The sequence below is a fragment of the Gastrolobium bilobum genome, unplaced genomic scaffold (genome assembly GCF_033153095.1).
Source record: "Gastrolobium bilobum isolate Gb01-03AN ecotype WA unplaced genomic scaffold, APGP_CSIRO_Gbil_v1 utg1760, whole genome shotgun sequence".
NCBI classification, from domain to species: Eukaryota; Viridiplantae; Streptophyta; class Magnoliopsida; order Fabales; family Fabaceae; genus Gastrolobium; species Gastrolobium bilobum.
In genome coordinates, this window is record NW_026898174.1 from 423,376 (window position 1) to 442,432 (window position 19,057).

Consider the following 19,057-nt stretch of genomic DNA (forward strand, 5'->3'; position numbering starts at 1 on the left):
GAATGAAGAGAGAGAGAATATGATGAATAGTCATTTGGTGAGGTGGCTTAAGTGACTTTCAAGTGGGGTGGGTCCCACCGCCACCTCACGCGATTTAAACTAACTTGAATTTTCCCTCTGATGTCACTAAACGTCCGTAAATTTACAACCTATTTAGAAACTCAAATTTTTAACATTAACCATTTCCCTTTAATTATACTTGATCAGATGAATCCTGAGTTTTCCAGTCGTTTGGAGAAAACACTGTTTTAAGCTATTGCGCGCGCCGTTGGCACGCTTCCCCAAACTGACTTAATTCCATCAAATATTATCAGAAATCATATTTCCTAGTTCTATAGATCATTTATAACTCATATTTGAAACCTAGAGCTCAAAACTCAATTGCCATGTTTTACGGTGCAATCGTACCACAGTATTTTGACCAGGTAAAAACATTATTCACTGATTTTTCTGAAACTTGCTTATCCACTCAATTTTTCGTTCTGAATCCATTTCCAGGGTTATTTTTACGATCTGAGACCTTCTACTCAATTTTTATCTTCCTAGGGTTGCGTGTTGGCTAATTACCGTTTTGCCCTTTCTTTGTATTTTGGCCTAATCTTCAGGATTTTCCACTAATCCTTCACTTAATTACTCACTTAATATTTTAATACTTAATTTAGAATTGTGAAGTGTTATAAAAATAATAATAAACTATAAATTAGTACTAATAATATATATATATATATATAAATTTTTTGGTGATAGATAACAAAGTATAAATTTTACCTTTGATAAAATAATTTTTTGCGATATGAGTGCTATTAGAAAATAATTTTGATACTTTGTAATACTCTAAATTATTTTGTATAAAATATATATATATATATATATATATATATATATATATATATATATTAGATAATAAATTACGATTAATTGATTTATTAATTGATTGATGATTTATGTATTTATGTTTGATTAGTAATGATTGATTAGTAATTTGATTAGATATGATGAGTCAATCATGAGTCAGCCTTGAGTTAGCAAATAAGTTAGTTATATTCTAAGAAATTAAGAATAAAAAGAAAATAATGTATAAAGCCAAAATCTGAGCCAGATACATCGATAAAGAAAAAGGAAATAAATGCACGAAACTCATATCTGAGCTCAAAACTTCAACTATAAATAGAGGTCTAGCCTAACCAAACTAATTCACTTTTCAACATTTCTCCTCTACTATTCTCTCTTCTTAGTTCAAAAACTTAGTTTAATTTATTTTATATTCTTCTGGTTACCAACCGGTTCTCTGCCCCAAATTACTCTTTTCTTCTAGAAGTTAGCGAAAACGGAGACCAGGTAATCCTAATCTCTAGGTGGTTGTAGATTTTTTGTGTATGAAATTTTATTGGGTGTGTCCTAATCTTTAGGTAGTTATATGTTTGATACATGTAATCCTAATCCCTAGAGAGTCATAGGTTATATTGATATGAATTTTGATATATGTAATCCTAATCTCTAGGTGTTCTTAGGTTAGTTTTATATGAAATTATTTATATCACGATTCTTAAATTCGAATTATTACATGTGATATTTAGGAAATTTTTATTGGAAAAATAATAGAATTTTTATTTTGAGAATAAATGGATATGATTGAATTTTCATATTTTTATGATTGAATAATTATGATAATTGATGTGATGTGATTGTATGAATGATGATGATTAGATTTGGGTTTTACTATGATAAATGTTGAAGATTTGAATTATTATATCCTTGAATAAATATGGAAGTTATGATGACCTTGAGTAATGGATATATTGAAAGAAGAAATTTTCAAATGTGATATGATGATTGAGTGTGTTTGTAAATAATTAAGTAGTGGGATGATAGCTTTAGGATGGTACCTCCCAAGGTTATGAACACAACTTTTGGGCTTTATGCCTCCGATGTGAAACTGATGTGAAAAAGATTATATCCGTTCTTCCCAAAGTGGTGTCTGGCAGGGTTCCCCGTGATACTAGTAGCAACTTTGGGAAGAGGTGTGCACACTAGGAAGATGTGAATTGATTATGGCCAATGCGATTTGTTTGTGACTGGCAGGGTTTCCCGGGTCACAGGGTAGACTGACAGGGTTCCCCAGGTCTACCATGATTCTCTTCCCACTAACTGGACTAAATGGATTAAATAAAGATTAATATAATTAATAACAAGTTGATGTTTGAATTGAATTTTTGATTTATATTATTTTATTGGATTATTATGAGTTTTATTTATTTATTTATTTTTGTATATCAGATTTGGATTACCAGCTTTGCTGACTTTTGTGTTTGTTTGACTGCAATGATCCTGCGTGGCTGCAGGGGAGCAGATTTTCAGTAAATCAGGTAGCAAGGAATCAGGCTAGCAGTGGGCAGTGAGGATACGACTCAGGATTTCTAGCTGTCATAAATATTATGTATAAAAAAAAACTGTAGTCTTAGATTTTGATTTGAATGTATAGAGTTAGCCTTGCACTTGTCCATGTACAAGTGCGGCGGTAACACTTCCCAAATTTGATTATTTTGAACTTCCGCTGTTATTTATAAAATTATTGAATTTATCTATGCTATTATAAATTGTTAGAATTTGGGGTGTTACATTAGGTTATCTGTAAACCGGAGAAATCAGGATGACATTTACAGGACTCGGGAATCTATGCATAATAAAAGAGATCATGAGATGATATGCCATTAGAGTCAGTAAATTGAAGATTCCCTATTTCGAATAAAGCTTACCCTAAACCGCAAGGGTTGATATGTTTCCTTGCCCTAGGTTTAATAGGAAGGTAACCGAGACGAAAGGAAATACATACGGTAACCAAATATGTATAATAGGATGATTATGTCATTAACATAACTAGCTCTGGGGCAACAAAGCATTGCTAGTGCTCTGTGTTGACATTAGATGGGTTGTGGGCTTGTTGGGCCCAAGCCCATTTATGTCAGTGGCTATGTTGGGCCTAATGGGTCACACACTAACACCTTATTGTCATGATGATATAGCATTAAAGGTATTGGGCCTAATAATGGTTGTTAGCCCAAAAAGAAGTTTGGAAGTCCACCTAAAAGGGAAAAGGGCGCATGGATCATGTAATGGGCTTGGATGGTCCAAGACATTAATTAATTTAATTAGTTAAATTAATTGTCAAATATTTAAATTTTGAATTTTGAATTTGAAATTTGAAATTTGAATTTTGGATTTTGAATTTTGAATTTTGAATTTTGAAATTTAAATTTTGAATTTGAATTTTTAAATTTGAATTTTGAAATTTAAATTTTGAATTTAGAATTTAAATTTTGAATTTGAATTTTGAATTTAAATGTTTGAACGTTTGAATTTAAATGTTTGAATTCGAATTTGAATTGGCTATGAAAAGTTGTTTCATAACAAAAGGATAAGATAAGATCTTGTTGGAACAAATCCCTAGTATCAAGAGGAGATCTTTGATCACATCCAAGGCTGAATTTGGGGCGCCACTTTGGTTATTGTGAGTGTCATCTTGTCAACCAAATGAGCTCCAAATCAGATTTGGTTTGTTGAGAGAATCAGTGAGCTAGTTGGTTCAAATTTGAATGCAACTACACAACGTATCTAGACTATTTTTGGGGCTGAATTGGGCGCACCATATGGCTTGACATATGATGTTTGTTAAGTCAGATTTTTGTTAAGATATTGACTTGATATCATGAGGATATGATAGGAGGTTGTTGGCAAGATTTGATTTTGCAACAACTCCATTTTTCCTCTCTATTGTGCGCTACTTATGGTCATATTTTTAAAGAAAAATCTGATCCAATTTTGATAGTTCTCTCATCTCCTCTGGTCATCCTTTTGTTAGGTTTTTCTTAAGAGGTTTTGAAAAATAACCAAGCCATATATCATCAAATCCATGCGCCACTTTTGTGGAGTTTTAAGCTGAAGATTTCACTCTTCTAAGCACCTTAACCTAGCCTCCTCCTTCACACATTGGACACCTAGCAAGCTTTTGTGGTGATCAATTGGTGGCTTTTCAAGAAGAGTTCTTGCATATTGACGTGGGTGGTGTGGATCAACGTTAGAGGGTTTGAACCCTTCAAACCTTACACTGATCTCCTTGGTGTTTGAATCACAAACAAAGGTAACATCATGCTGTCTTAAAGCATGAGTTTGATTGCATGTGTGATTCTGCATGAATTTTTTTTTCCCTCTCACATGCTTCGGCCTTCAAGGTCAATTTAACTTTCAGTACCATCCCATAAAGCAATCCTCGAAGAATGGCCATGTCATAACATGACCCTACGTCTCAAAAGCGTGAGAGGTGTTCATCCACCACTCATGGGCATCGCCCTCCAGCATATACGTCGCAAACATCAGCTTCTGCGGGTCAGTATGCTGCATGACTCGGAAGATCTTGTCCAGCGCCTGTAGCCATCTCACCACAGCAATAAGATCATAAGACCCATCAAAGGAAGGTGGCTTATGCTTGCGGAAAGCATTAAGCCTACGATTGATCACATCACGGTCCTCAGCAGGCTCACGCAGCAGGTTCCTTAATTAACGGTGTGGGTTCTTACAATTATGGATTTGAAAAATCTGGGAAAGCGCTATAGCACTTATCTATTAGGGGAAAAGTGCTGCAGCAAATTAAAATGCAGGAATGCAATATAAAAGGGGCAAACCAATAATTCCAGGATTTAGTATTTGAATTCAATTTTTAATTGCAGTGAATGTGACTATAGTTACTTTTACATGATGAATACTGAATTAGATTGTAGTTAACTAAATTGATTGAATAGTTTGATTACTTTGGTTTCAAGAAACTAATATATAATTAAGGGAAAAATGTTTCCGCAGTTAATGCAGAGAAGTTATCTGCATTTATTCCCAAAACGACGTCGTTTTGGTATTTAAATCTTAAAAAATTATAAATATAAAGACTATTATAACCCTAAAATTACAAAAATACCATGATTTCAGTTCCAAAACGACGTCGTATTAACTTACTGCAGATAACTTATCTGCAGTAACTGCAGAAAAAGCGAACCCTATAATTAAATAAAGAAACAAAGTACATTGTTCCTTGTGGGAATGATCATTATCAATTGATACATATAATCAAGATTCATACTTGTTACACAAGCAAAATTCTAGGAATTAAATTGCTAATTTCTTGAAAAATCCAAAGCTAACAGTTTCAAACCTTTATTTTAACAATGAACCTGATCTATTTTAATACGGTTCCTCTTTAAATTTACCAACTGTTATAGACTGGATTGATATCTTAACAACCCTATTACTAGCAAGATTGGATAGGGATATCACAACCATATAATCTAGAGAGGATAAAGGGATAAGATCCCTATCCCCAACAATCAAGTAAGATTTCATATCAACTAGGAGATTTCAAAAGCCCAAGCCTATGAAGGTAATCCTTATAAACAAGAGGCTAAAGACCCCAGGTACACACTTTTGACCTATTTACTATTACTGCCAACACAACACACATACCACGTCTTGGCTACACACCCATTAATAGTAGTGATTGGAGTATTGGCTATAAGTCAATCGGATATCTATCTCTTATCCTTATACGGTTCAATAGGACCTAACACCAACTAACCGATAAGTTGGCACAACTAGTAAGTGCTCATTTCTTGGCATTGATAGCCCAAATCTCTCAGTCATATCTAAGTCATGAGGAGACATGCCTAATGGAAGCTCCCAATTGAAACAATGCACCAATTGAGCTAGAACAATCTCAGAAGTAATTAGACCGAAATGAATCCCAGGGCACCGTCTGCGACCAGAACCAAATGGTATAAGTCTAAAGTCATTTCCCTTGAAGTCTACACTGTTATTGACAAATCTCTCTGGATAAAACACATCAGCATTCTGTGACCAAACTTTAGGATCTCTCCCAATTGCCCATGCATTTGTTATGATTCTTGTCTTTTTCTTTATGTAATAACCATCAATAATAACATCTTCTCTGGACTCCCTAGGCAGTAGTAAAGGACCAATTGGATATAATCTTAAGGTCTCCTTCACCACCATATTCAGGTAAGGTAACTTTTCTAAATCAGTCTCCTCCACTTGTCTATTCATCCCCACTACATTTTCTAACTCATCTTGAAGTCTCTTCATCACCCTTGGATGCCTCAAGAGTTCTGACATAGCCCAGACAACAACACTACTAGATGACTCAAATGCTGCTAAAAATATATCTGATATAATTGCCCTGATACTTGTTCTGTCAATGACTTTCTGTTCGTCCTGGGGATCCATGGGTTGGTGCATAAGTGATAGCAATATATCCACAAAGTCCTTCTTGTGAGTGTCTTTCTGTTCGTTATGATATGAATGCTCTTTTTCTTTGATAATCCGCTCCAGGACGTGGTCAAACGCCTTACTTGCTTTACTTAATCGTCGCCTTAGTCCCTGAAATGGCCATGGTTGCATATATAGTATTTCATTACTTCATGGTTAGAATAATAATAAATCATGCAGTGAATAAGAAACAGCCTCTCACGCAACAGTTTTATATCCTCAAGTAAGAGTCCTTTGAGATTCAAGCTTGGATATTTCATAAGCTCATGTTTTCGATTCTACCTTATTTTTACTAGAAAGTAGGAGTTGTTGAGGATCAAACCTGTGATGCTATGATAATGGAGGTTTTGGTACCATATCAAACAACCATCTCAAGCAGTTATGTAAAGACCAATTAATGATTTTATTTAAGGTTTGATTTTTGTTATTTTAAATGACATAAGTTACGTCATTTTAGGAGAGAGATAGACACAAGGAACAAAAATCATAGGGGAGAAAGTGGGTGTTTTTTTAATTTAAATTTTAAATAAAAAAAATATTATTTTGCGTCCATCTCTCTCTTAAAATGACATAACTTATTTAAAATGACTTAACTTTATGTCATTTAAAATAACAAATATTTTTCCCTTTTATATTATATCTTTTCCAAACATCAAGAGTGCGATGTTTGGAAAAATGATAAGATTATTCATTGTAACTGGAAGATTACATATTCGAGTTAGGTAAAGAGCCTCTTTAGCTTGATTTCCATTGAATAAGAAAAAGCCAAATCATGGTGTATCATTTTTTTGTTTTGTTTAAATATTCACATGTCACGTGAAAAATATCAACCACAAATCAACGGTCATAATTTTAATTAATAACGAAATTCATAAAACAAGAAAAAAGAAATGATCATTTTAGTTGATTTATAAATAAATTATTGAAAATTTTCACATGGTATGATCACCTTAAAATAAGAGATAAGATGCTAAGTGTGAAGCACATATGTAGTTGAATATCATACCTGAAGATCAAACACATCTAGCCAAGGCACATAATCTGCTAGATTGAAAGTTCCAATCAAGTTAGCTACTTCAGCAACAAGTTCCTTTAAGTTGAATCTATCATCCTTACTATAGCCCAATAACATTTTATACGCAATATTCTCTATAAGCTCCCCCACCAACTCACTAAGGTCCACAACCTCACGTGATGCTGCAGCATTTTCGAGTGACTTCACCAATAGTCCCAATTGCTCCCTCCTCAGAGGAGCAAACATTTCAACTTTTGATGCACTCAGAAGTTGTATAATACACACTTTCCTAACATTGCGCCAATAGGCACCATAATCACAAAACGCAAAGCCCTTGCTTGCATGAACAAGAGATTCCGTTGCTTGAAGTTTAGGCCTGCCTACAAAAACAGTGTCATGAGTCTTGAGGAATAGCTCTGCAGTTTCAGAGGAAGAAACCACAATGGCTGGGACATGTCCTAGCTTTAAGGACATTATGGGTCCATATTTTAAGGCAAGGGATTGAAGGTTACGGTGTGGTAGTTTCCCTAACATGTGGAGGTTACCAATAATTGGCAAGGCTTTTGGACCTGGTGCATGTTTCACATAATCTTGACGTTGTTTTTTATGCAGAAAGAATATGAATATCACAAAGAGTGCAACAGGGATAGCTAATGTTTGAAGTAACATTTTTTATTGTTTGCTTGATAAGAAATAGATAAGGGTTTGGGTATTTATTTAGAGGAATGTTATATAATATGAAAATAAAAAATTCTAGCAATGATTCACATGGCAGCACTGATTTAATAAAGTAACAAGAAACAAAGGATGGTGCGCTGCAATCAAGAGTGAAATAATAGCACTTAAAATATTTAATTTTAATGAGCAGTTAATTTCCAATTATTTCCGTGCGTTAAGGAGTGTTTTTCCGACAAACTTTTTGGAAAATCTTGTAATGTCAATTGAATCTCACCTTTTGTTTTTTTAATTATACGTAACAGCATGGTTAACTTCATTTCACCGTCAGATTTGCCCGTGATTTTTAATTTGAAATTAAACGTGTTTTTTCATTTAATCGTGATTCAGAAGCTTTTCTTACTAATCACTAACTTAGATTGTTTTAACTTAATCAGTGGTCTTAAGTAAAAATCATGGGTATGCAGCTCTCTTAGGTAGAGCTTTGCCGCACTTCTGGTCATGCCATGTTTTATCTTATAGCTAGGGTTAAAGATATTTAGTCAAAGACTTGTAAGTTTATTTTGGATTTTATGAAAGAGATATTTTTTAGGGTAATAGATCACCGTGCACTAGGAATAACAGTGTAGCCAAAAGAGTGGTGTATGTCCACAATGACAACATAACAACAAGATAGAGAATAGTCCCCATACGTGTAGACTTTATAATAAACCGAACAATAAGAGAGAGAATAGTCCCCATACTTGTAGGCTTTATAATAAACTGAACCACTATATTGTGATTTTAGGAATTTAATTAATGATTAAAGGGAATAAATAGATGGAAATTCTGATTTTCATAAAATAAATTACTTTTTGGAGAAAAGTGTGAATAGTTTCAGTTATGGGCAAAAATACGGGTAGACAAAGTTAACTGGAATTTAAAGATGAATTAGTGAATATTTCCACAAAAATATTATAAATCAAAATGTCAAGTTTGAAAGAGAGTTAAGTGAACGAGATAAATAAGTTTATACTTACTTAGACAATACAACTCACTTAAGTGACTAATAAAGACACAAGACAACACACTCCACTCTCCTTCTTTCTTCTCGTCTGTTGACCAACCATGGAAAACGGGAAAAAGAGAGCAAAACTTCAACAATTTGTAGATTGAGCTAGATACAATGAAATTCAACGATTCCAAAGCTAAAATCACTTCAAATCTTCACTCTTTCTACCCCATAGCTCATTTTCGGTTAGGGTTCATTGTGGAGTGAGATGTTTCTTCCTCAAGGCCACAAGTTTGTAAGGATTTTGATGATTTTGGGGTGTTTTAAGTGCAAGAAAGCTTGGGAACTCCTCCCCCTTCGTTCTAGGTCAGATTATGGTAAGTTTCCCCACTCAAATCTCATTTTCATGAATTTTCAAGAAAGTTAGGTTGTATAGTACCACGAAATTTTGATGATTGGATGTGTTAGAGTTTGTTTTTTATATGATGTCCTTTGTTAAACATGCTTAGAAATGTTTCTTGTGAGGGGACAACAAGAGAAATCACCACTTTACTCACTTTGGAAAATTAGATTATGAACAAGTGTGGATTTCTTGTAATTCATGTAATGGCACGAATGTAAATGAGACTCTAATGAATAATGGATGATATAGTCCTAACATGATGTGGATTGTTGTAGGAAAAATCATGAGGTACCTACCTTAGAATTTCAAAATGTTGGCCTTGAATTGGTGTAGGTTCAAAGAGGGTTAACATGGTTCATTATGTTGGGAGGTGAATAAACCTTTATGTCTTCACAAAATATGCTATGAATGTTGTATTAGCAATGAAAAAACATTGAAACCATAACATGTCCCATTTTCCAAAATTTGACTAAAAATCAATTGTAGATGTCTTGTATGTATAGTATAAGAAAGGAATGTTATTAGTGATGTTTATGCTTGTTTTAATTAGTAGTGGTGAGGCAAGTGAAGTGATGATGGAGGAACTTTCATTAGTGCCACCAAGTGAACAAGCTTAGGTTCTTGAGTTTTCAAGAAATTGGTAAGTCTTCAACCTAAACCTTGTTAGAATTGGAAGTGTTGGCTTATTAATATGCTTGTATGATTGTGCACATATTGTTGATGTAATGTATCCTTTAAATAGGTGATATTGGTTGAGGGTTAGTCGATTGATTATGTAGGCAAGGAAAATGCTATAGCACCTAGCTTCAAGAGGTAAGCTTTCGGTCCTTAGGGTTAATCCCCTGTTTGTTCCACCTGACTCCGAGGGAGAATGTTCTTTGATATATGATATGTTGTGAAATAGATTTGATATTATGAGGTATATATATGTATGTATGTTTGTGGGCCACACAAGATGAGTTTTCTTGTGTGTGAGGCATAAGACATATTTCCTTATACGTAGTACAAGACGGGTTTCCTTGTACTAATAAGTTGCAAGACGGGTTTCCTTGCATAATGCATAAATGTTGTATTCTATGGCTAGTAGGATTCATTATTGCACACTTGCATGATATACATATTATTATGCATATATTGTTTTATATACTGTGATTACACTTGAAGTAAACTTAGGGGTGGAGGAGCCCTCCAAGGACTCCTAGTTTACTGAAATGATTATTTAACTCCGTGTGGGGACATATTTCAGGTACATAGACTGATGGTGCTGAGGCATCGCATAGCAGGAGACCAGGGTAGAGACATGATATGACATGTGGACATAGACTAGTATTTTGATATGTGCAACATCCCAAGGGCTGGCAATGGCATGGAGTGATCGCCAGTGCAAGAAGAGGCACGGACAATGAGCGGCTCATGCCAAATCTTGCAACTGGGGGTACATGAATAAATCGAATCAATGCCCGAAAGAGAGGGATTCTAATGACTGTGCTGGTATAGGACAGTATAGTTGGGGATAAATTATAAGAATTAATTGGTACTACCTATACTAACAAGATGCATCTACTTTTCGGTAGCCAGGAACGGAAGAACTCTGTAGTTAAGCATGCTTGACTTGGAGCAATTCTAGGATGGGTGACCTCCGGGGAAGTTTTTTCAGGAAATGTGCGAGTGAGGACAAAGCACTTTGAAAAATCTTGTGTTAGTTTGTGAGGACGGTCATTGATCCTTGCAAGTTGTTGGGCGTTACAAATGGTATCAGAGCAGGGCCTGGTGTTGTTCGAGGACAAACTAGGCGGAAGCTAGTGGGCATGTAACATCCCAAGAGCTGGCAAAGGCAGAGAGTAATCGCTGGTGCAAGAAGAGGCACAGTATAATTACCCTAGCCTATAATTAAATGAATTAAAGTCACCTTTGATGAAAAATAGTAAAGATGACAGTGTTGGGGTAAAAAAACGGGTAAACAGAGTTGTCCAAAAAATGAAAGTAAAATTATAAATATTACCAGAAAAATATTTTGGACTAATGTGTAAAGTTGGAATGAGAGTTGAGTGGGTGGAATAGATAAGTGTATACCCACTTGGTGAGTACAACTAACTTAAAGTACCCTAAACCAATTCAACTCTTCTCACTTCTCTCTTCCTCACCAGATGGCAGCCCCTCCTCCATTGCAAGAAAGTTGGAAATTTTCTAAAAAACATAAAGAGAGCTAGAGACCTCCAAATCACTTGGTTCCAAAACCAAAAGTATGTCAAATTTAATCCTCTACAAAACCCATAGCTTAGTTTCAGTTGCAAATCACTAAATTGATAGATACCTCATTCCCCCTATTTTGAAAATTTGAATGAATTTGAAGTTTTGGGAGTTTTTGAGTGGATTAGAGATTGGGATTTGCTTCCTCTTGCATTCTAAGGTCATTCATGGTAAATTTCCACTCTTTTACACACATTTCCATGAATGTTCATGAATCTTAGGTCACCAATGAATAGTGATCCGAAAATAGGAATTTTGGAGGAGATGTTGATGTGTTGTCTCTTTGTTTCTTTGATGTTTGTGGTATAAGTTTCGGACATTTTTGCCTTACCGGGAAACTATCACTATTAATACTTTTCTCAAAAGTGATTTTAATTGACCTCTCATCTAATTAATCCTTATTAATCCTGATTAATTCCTTAATCAATTCGTAATTTCATAATTTATAGGTTATGGTCATTATAAAAGGGACTGGTATGAATAAGGGAACTAGTTTGTTTCCTTATAAATTTGGACAATGAACTCTTTCCTTAATAACACTTCCGTGAAAGTGGAAGCGAAAAATTTGAAGTTTTCTGACTGCAAAACATTGGATGGAATAATTCATACTGATCTTTGTATCCTAATTGTTATTCTTTTAAGATTAACTTAATGAAATGGCTTTGATTCCAACAAAACTATGCCAAGGACAAAAAGGCCAGCACAAGGCACATTAGACTTGTTGTAACTGTGTAAGTACCAGCATAGGGCATTGTTTGTTAGTATGGACAATCTAGTAATATCCTAATGGATCAGTTTTGTGAACATAAAAAGCTCTTGAGGGTATTATTTTTTTTACCCACCCCCCCTCCTTTTCTTTTTCAGGCCAAAAATCTATCTTTTGTTATAGGAGTGTCTTTAGTATAGGGGTGTGAATGATAATCATTTTGTTCCCTAACACTGTTTCTGAAAAGAAATAATTCTTTTCTATTTCTATGCCTTGAAACAGTTTATGAGAAAAAAAATATTTGATAACATATTCTATTTTTATTTCAAAAATGAGAATTGCGTTTGATAACACAACAAATAATATAATAAAAAAATTCCTATTAAACATAAAAAAAATTTGGATAATCACTTTCCTCTCCAAATGGTGTGGTGCTGGTGGTGGTGGCGACGGTGGCGTGGTGGTTGTAATGATGGTGGTGGTGGCGACAGAGATGGTAGTGGTGGTGGTAGTGATGGCATGGTGGTGGAGGTAGCAGCGATGGTGGTGGAGGTAGTGGTGGCTACGTTGATGATGGCGATCGTGGTGGTGGTAGTGGTGGCATGGTAGTGGCGACGATGATAGTGGTGGTGATGGCAATGGCAGCGGCGGCGGTGGTGGTGGTTGGTGACAGTTGCGGTGGTGGTAGTGGTGGCATGGTAGTGGCGATGGCGGTGGTGGTGGTGACGGCAGTGGTTGCGACGTTGATGGTGGTGGTGATGGTGGCGGTGGCATGGTAGTGGCGGTGGCATGGTAGTGGCGGTGGCAGTGGCGGTGACGGTAGTGGTGGTGGTTGTGGTAGCAGTGATGATAGTAATGGTGGTGATGGGTGGAGGTGGCATCGTGGTGGTGGTGGTGGCGGTGATGATGACATCGGTGGTACGGCGGCGGCGACGATGGTAGCAGTAATTGTGTCGGGATGATGGTGGTGGTGGTGGTAATGGTAGAGGTGGAGAATGATTGAGAGATAAATGTTTCTCATTTTCTGCCCGGGAACAAAAAAACAAAAATTTTAGATTCTTTTTTTGTTCCCCAGCACAAAAATTAAACCGGTTTATCCAGAAACAAAAAAAATAAACCAGTTTTATGAAACGAGTTTTCTATTCATTTCTGTTCTCGAGAACAGAAATTAAAAAAAAAATATGATCCCCAAGATAAGTGAGTGGCACTTAAGAAGAGAACCATGGATAGAATGGATAATTGTATAATTACTCACTATGCTTATCAACGTCCAAAGAGCTTTTCCACTTTGATTGATTACCACTCCCATTTTTTCACCTCAATCTATTCAGTAGTCATTATTTTTGTTTTCATTTTAGGTTGCATTTGCAAAAGAAAATACACTCGAGGAATGTGAGGGTGGTCAAACGCAAAGGACACAAACAATTTTTTCAATAACAAATAGATAAAAATGTTAAACGTGATCTCAAAGATTTACCTCTTATTAATTACATCTTAATATTTACACACTTTTGTAGCGTAATATTTACACCATTGTAGACTTGTAGTCGCGCGTTGGGTTTGATACAATTGCTACAAAGAAAGAAGCTATAGGCAGAGAGAGAACAATACTTAAAAAAAAAAATTCCAAATTTAGTTATAGGTTTCTGTTAGTTGTGGTTTTTACATGAATTAACATTGCAGTTTTAGTATTATTGGGCTATAGTTGAATTAAATTGCAAGAGGAATGGCTCAAGAATGTCAGAATTGGCCCACTATGGTATTTGAGGTTAGTTAATGGCAACTTTGTGATTTTCCTTATATTTTTGCCATGTCATCATAGGAAAGTGCCAAGTGGACAGTGAGCTGAAGCATGCACAATTTTTGGAGCGTTGGATGTGGAAAATCGAATGGACAACATCACTTTGAAGTCTTTTTGAATTTAGTTTTTAAATCGAAACTTTAGGCTCCGTTTGAAAGTGTTTTGATTTTTTTGTTTTGAAAATTATTTTATAAAATAGTTTTTAAGAGTTGATTTTCAGCTAGGAAGCACCGACACTTCAAAATCTCTGACGTGTCGTGTCCGACACTCCCCGACACTTCAACACGTATTATATAAATTCAAAGAAAGTTCAAAGGTTGTGTTGCGTTGAATTTTTAGTTTTAACTATTAGATTCGTTGGATTACAATTACCATTTAATATAAATATTTAGGATATCTTATGTTTCTTTGCAAATTGATGAATATTTTAAGTTTAATTTTATTTTTTTGTTAAATTATTGAATATTAAATATAATATACACTACATAAATTAAAAATATTATTTGATATCAAAATGTGTCCTAACATGTCGAAATCTAATATTTTTTAGAATTTACGTGTCAGAGTGTCATGTTGTATCGTGTTGGTATTGATGCTACATAGATTTTCAGAGTTAGAAAAGAAAAAAATTCTATTTGGTAAATTAATTTTGAAAAGAGTTTTAAAAATTATAAAACAAAAAAACCTGTTTGTTATATATATTTTAAGAATATGTTTTTAACGTAAAAATCAAAAAATTTATTTGATTTGTTTGGGTTAGGGGTTCAAACCAACCAAATTCTTAAAAAAGCTTTGAGGGCCACAGGACTCCTTTCTCCTCGAAGCTCAATGCACTTGCTGTTTCAATGAGGGGTTGCCTTCGGGCCGTACTCTGAGGACAAGGTGACCAGAGGATGTTGAATGGGTATACATGGGAGTAACTTATTATTTACAATTGTGCCATTATTGAGAAAAACTTGTTCTCTGTCTTTTCATTCTTTTAAGAATAGAAACTCAAAATAAAAACAAAAACACGATGTTATGTAATTTCAATTTTAAAAGTTAAAAAATAGATACTGTTTTGAGAATAGGTTTCAGCTATGATGCACCAACACTGACACGGGAGACGACACGACACGCCGACACGTTAATTCTAAAAGAATGTCATATTTCGACACGTTAGGACACGTTTTGATATTAAATATTATTTTTAATATATAATATAATTTATATTTAATACATATAACAACCTATAATAAGTTATATAACTAATCAAATATTCAAATTTCATAACATAAATATAAACACAAATAATTTTTCAAGTAAATTTCATAACAGAAAAAAATTGATTTATAATTTATTTTTTTATTTTTAGTTAATAAAATAAAATTAAGAAGTAAAAAAAAAAAAAACTTGTCGGATGAGTGTTGAAGCGTTGACCGCGTGTCTGAAAAAGTTGACTGCGTATCAGAAAAATGTGTCGGAGCGTTGACCGCGTGTCCCAAAATGTTGACTGTGTGTCGGACGCTTGTCGGAACGTGTCGGTGTCCGAAACATGTCCGACACGCACATTTTGAAAAAAAAAAAAAAAAACGTATCGGTGCTTTGTTGGGTTGGGTTTGATGTTTTTCATTTTAAATGACATAAGTTATGTCATTTTAAGATAGAGATAGACACAAAGAATGAAAATCATGGGAGAGAAAGTGGTTGGTTTTTTTTTAATTTAAATTTTAAATAAAAAAATTATTATGTGTCTATTTCTCTCTTAAAATGACATAACATAATTTTATGTCATTTAAGATGAGAAATACTTTTCCCTTGTTGGATTTCAGAAAACACCCTATGACGAACGAGTAAGTTATACTTACAACCTATTTTTTTTACAACCATATTTTAACACCGTTGATTTCCGTCAATCAACGATTATTATTTATTTCGAATAATTAATTAATTAATGAATTTAATTTGCAAAAGTAATAACCGTTGATTGACGGAAATCAACGGTGTTAAGATATGGTTGTAAAAAAAAAAAATAGGTTGTAAGTATAACCTTCCTCCTGACAAACAAGTTTTTTTATACTTTTGATTTTAAAATTTAAAAATTATTTTCTAAAACAGTTATCAAACAGGCGCTTAGTTTCAGTTAGAAGCAGTTCTGAGTTGTTAGCATTTTGAAGTTTTCTGAGTCTTTGTAAGCAACACGTGTGAAAGAGCTCTCGGAGGAATCCAAGAATCTTCAAAATTTCAAGTTCTAATCTGTAATTGTTTTAAGATTAACTTAATGAAATGGCTTTGATTCCAGCAAAACTATGCCAAGGACAAAAAGGCCAGCACAAGGCACATTAGACTTGTTGTAACTGTGTAAGTACCAGCATATGTTGAGGCTAGCTAAGGGCATTGTTTGTTAGTATGGACAATCTAGTAATATCCTAATGGATCAGTTTTGTGAACATAAAAAGCTCTTGAGGGTATTATTTTTTTTACCTACCGCCCTTTCTTTTTCAGGCCAAAAATCTATCTTTTGTTATAGGAGTGTCTTTAGTATAGGGGTGTGAACGATAATCATTTTGTTCCCTAACACTGTTTCTGAAAAGAAATAATTCTTTTCTATTTCTATGTCTTGAAACAGTTTCTGAGAAAAAAAAATATTTGATAACATATTCTATTTTTATTTCAAAAATGAGAATTGCGTTTGATAACACAACAAATAATATAATAAAAAAATTCCTATTAAACATTAAAAAATTTCGGATCATCACTTTCCTCTCCAAATGTTGTGGTGTTGGTGGTGGTGGCGGCGGTGGTGTGGTGGTTGTAATGGTGGTGGTGGTGGCGACATTGATGGTAGTGGTGGTGGAAGTGATGGCATGGTGGTGGAGGTAGCGGCGATGGTGGCTGCGGCGATGGTGGTGGAGGTAGTGGTGGCTACGTTGATGATGGCGATCGTGGTGGTGGTAGTGGTGGCATGGTAGTGGCGACGATGATAGTGGTGGTGATGGCAATGGCAGGGGCGGCGGCGGTGGTGGTGACGGCAGTGGTTGCGACGTTGATGGTGGTGGTGATGGTGGCGATGACATGGTAGTGGTAGTGGCGGTGACGGTAGTGGTGGTGGTTGTGGTAGCAGTGATGATAGTAATGGTGGTGATGGGTGGAGGTGGCATCGTCGTGGTGATGGTGGTGGCGGTGATGATGACATCGGTGGTACGACGGCGGCGACGATGGTAGCAGTAATTGTGTCGGGATGATGGTGGTGGTGGTGGTGGTAATGGTAGAGGTGGAGAATGATTGAGAGATAAATGTTTCTCATTTTCTGCCCGGGAACAAAAAAACAGAAATTTTAGATTTTTTTTTGTTTCCCAGCACAAAAATTAAACCGGTTCATCCAGAAACAAAAAAAATAAACCAATTTTATCAAACGAGTTTTCTATTCATTTCTGTTCTCGAGAACAGAAATTAAAAAAAAAATATGATCCCCAAGATAAGTGAGTGGAACTTAAGAAGAGAACCATGGATAGAATGGATAATTGTATAATTACTCACTATGCTTATCAACGTACAAAGAGCTTTTCCACTTTGATTGATTACCACTCCCATTTTTTCACCTCAATCTATTCATTCTTTACATGGGAGTAACTTATTATTTACAATTGTGCCATTATTGAGAACAACTTGTCCTCTGTCTTTTCATTCTTTTAAGAATAGAAACTCAAAATGAAAACAAAAACACGATGTTATGTAATTTCAATTCTAAAAGTTAAAATATAGATATTGTTTTGAGAATAGGTTTCAGTTATGATGCACCAACACTGACACGGGACACGACACGCCGACATGTTAATTCTAAAAAAATGTCATATTTCGACACATTAGAATACGTTTTGATATTAAATATTGTTTTTAATATATATTATATAATTTATATTTAATACATATAACAGCTAGGGGTGGCAATTCGTGTTTATGGGTCGGGTTCGGGTCAACCTGGATCTGACACGAACACAAATAGGCTCAACCCGAACACGACACGATTAATAATTCTTGTTACAAAACTCAACCCGAACACGACCTGTTGATTAAATGGGTTGACACGATATAACCCGAATTTGATCACAACCTATTTTTACACGCCACGACCCGACACGAATCGACCCAACACGACACGACCTGACCCTAGTAAACACAAAATAATATTAATTCAACTCATATTTAAGATCTAATTCCAATCAAAATAAGGTCTTAAGAAAAAGAACTCCACCGCATTATCAACTAATAACATATTATTTTATTTTTATTTTTAATAAAAAGAAAATTGATGCAGACTATAATTAGTTCACCTATCATTATCAATCAGAAGATTTGTCTTCTTTAATTATTTTGCGTTTTTTTAATCAAAGCAAAGGAACTCCAGCGCATACAGCATACTTGGGTGTTTGAATATTTTTATCAATTGAGGACAAGTCATCCTTCTTGGTGATAGAAGGGAACTCTGGAAACAAAACACATGTATCCTAATTGGATCTACGATGGCAGTAGGTAGTCAAAAGGAGGTGGAAGTGGAAGAAGGTTTGCAGACAGAGATGGGCAGCAGAGAGAGAGATAGAGTTTGATATAAGTTGAACTTTATTCGTACCAGTTTGGATGAGATGGAAGAAGGTTTGCAGACAGAGATGGGCAGCAGAGAAAGATATCAGTAGCCGACAATGTTTGGAGGGCGAACTGGCGAAGTGAGATAGAAAAGGAGCTATGCGTTGCGCCGCGGAGAGTGAAAAAATGAGAAGAGTTCAAACCCTAACATTTCTTTTTTATACAATGAGATAAAATGACCACAATAACCTTATAAATTTCGGGTCAGCGGGTTCATGGGTTGACCTGTAACCCGACACGAATTTTTTCGTGTTGTTTTTCTTCAA

General features: G+C 34.9%; 1 protein-coding gene across 1 annotated transcript in view; it reads right to left on the minus strand.

Moving 5' to 3' along the window:
- Positions 1-3,945: 3,945 nt before the first annotated feature.
- Positions 3,946-19,057, minus strand: part of LOC133313571 (uncharacterized) — a 29,411-nt gene continuing 14,299 nt past the window's right edge. Inside the window, exons 3-5 of the mRNA XM_061514961.1 lie at positions 7,334-7,932; positions 5,617-6,438; positions 3,946-3,978 (exon numbers count right to left, since the gene is read on the minus strand). Coding sequence (XP_061370945.1) covers positions 3,946-3,978; positions 5,617-6,438; positions 7,334-7,932 — 1,454 coding nt within the window. The remainder of the gene's footprint in view (positions 3,979-5,616; positions 6,439-7,333; positions 7,933-19,057) is intronic.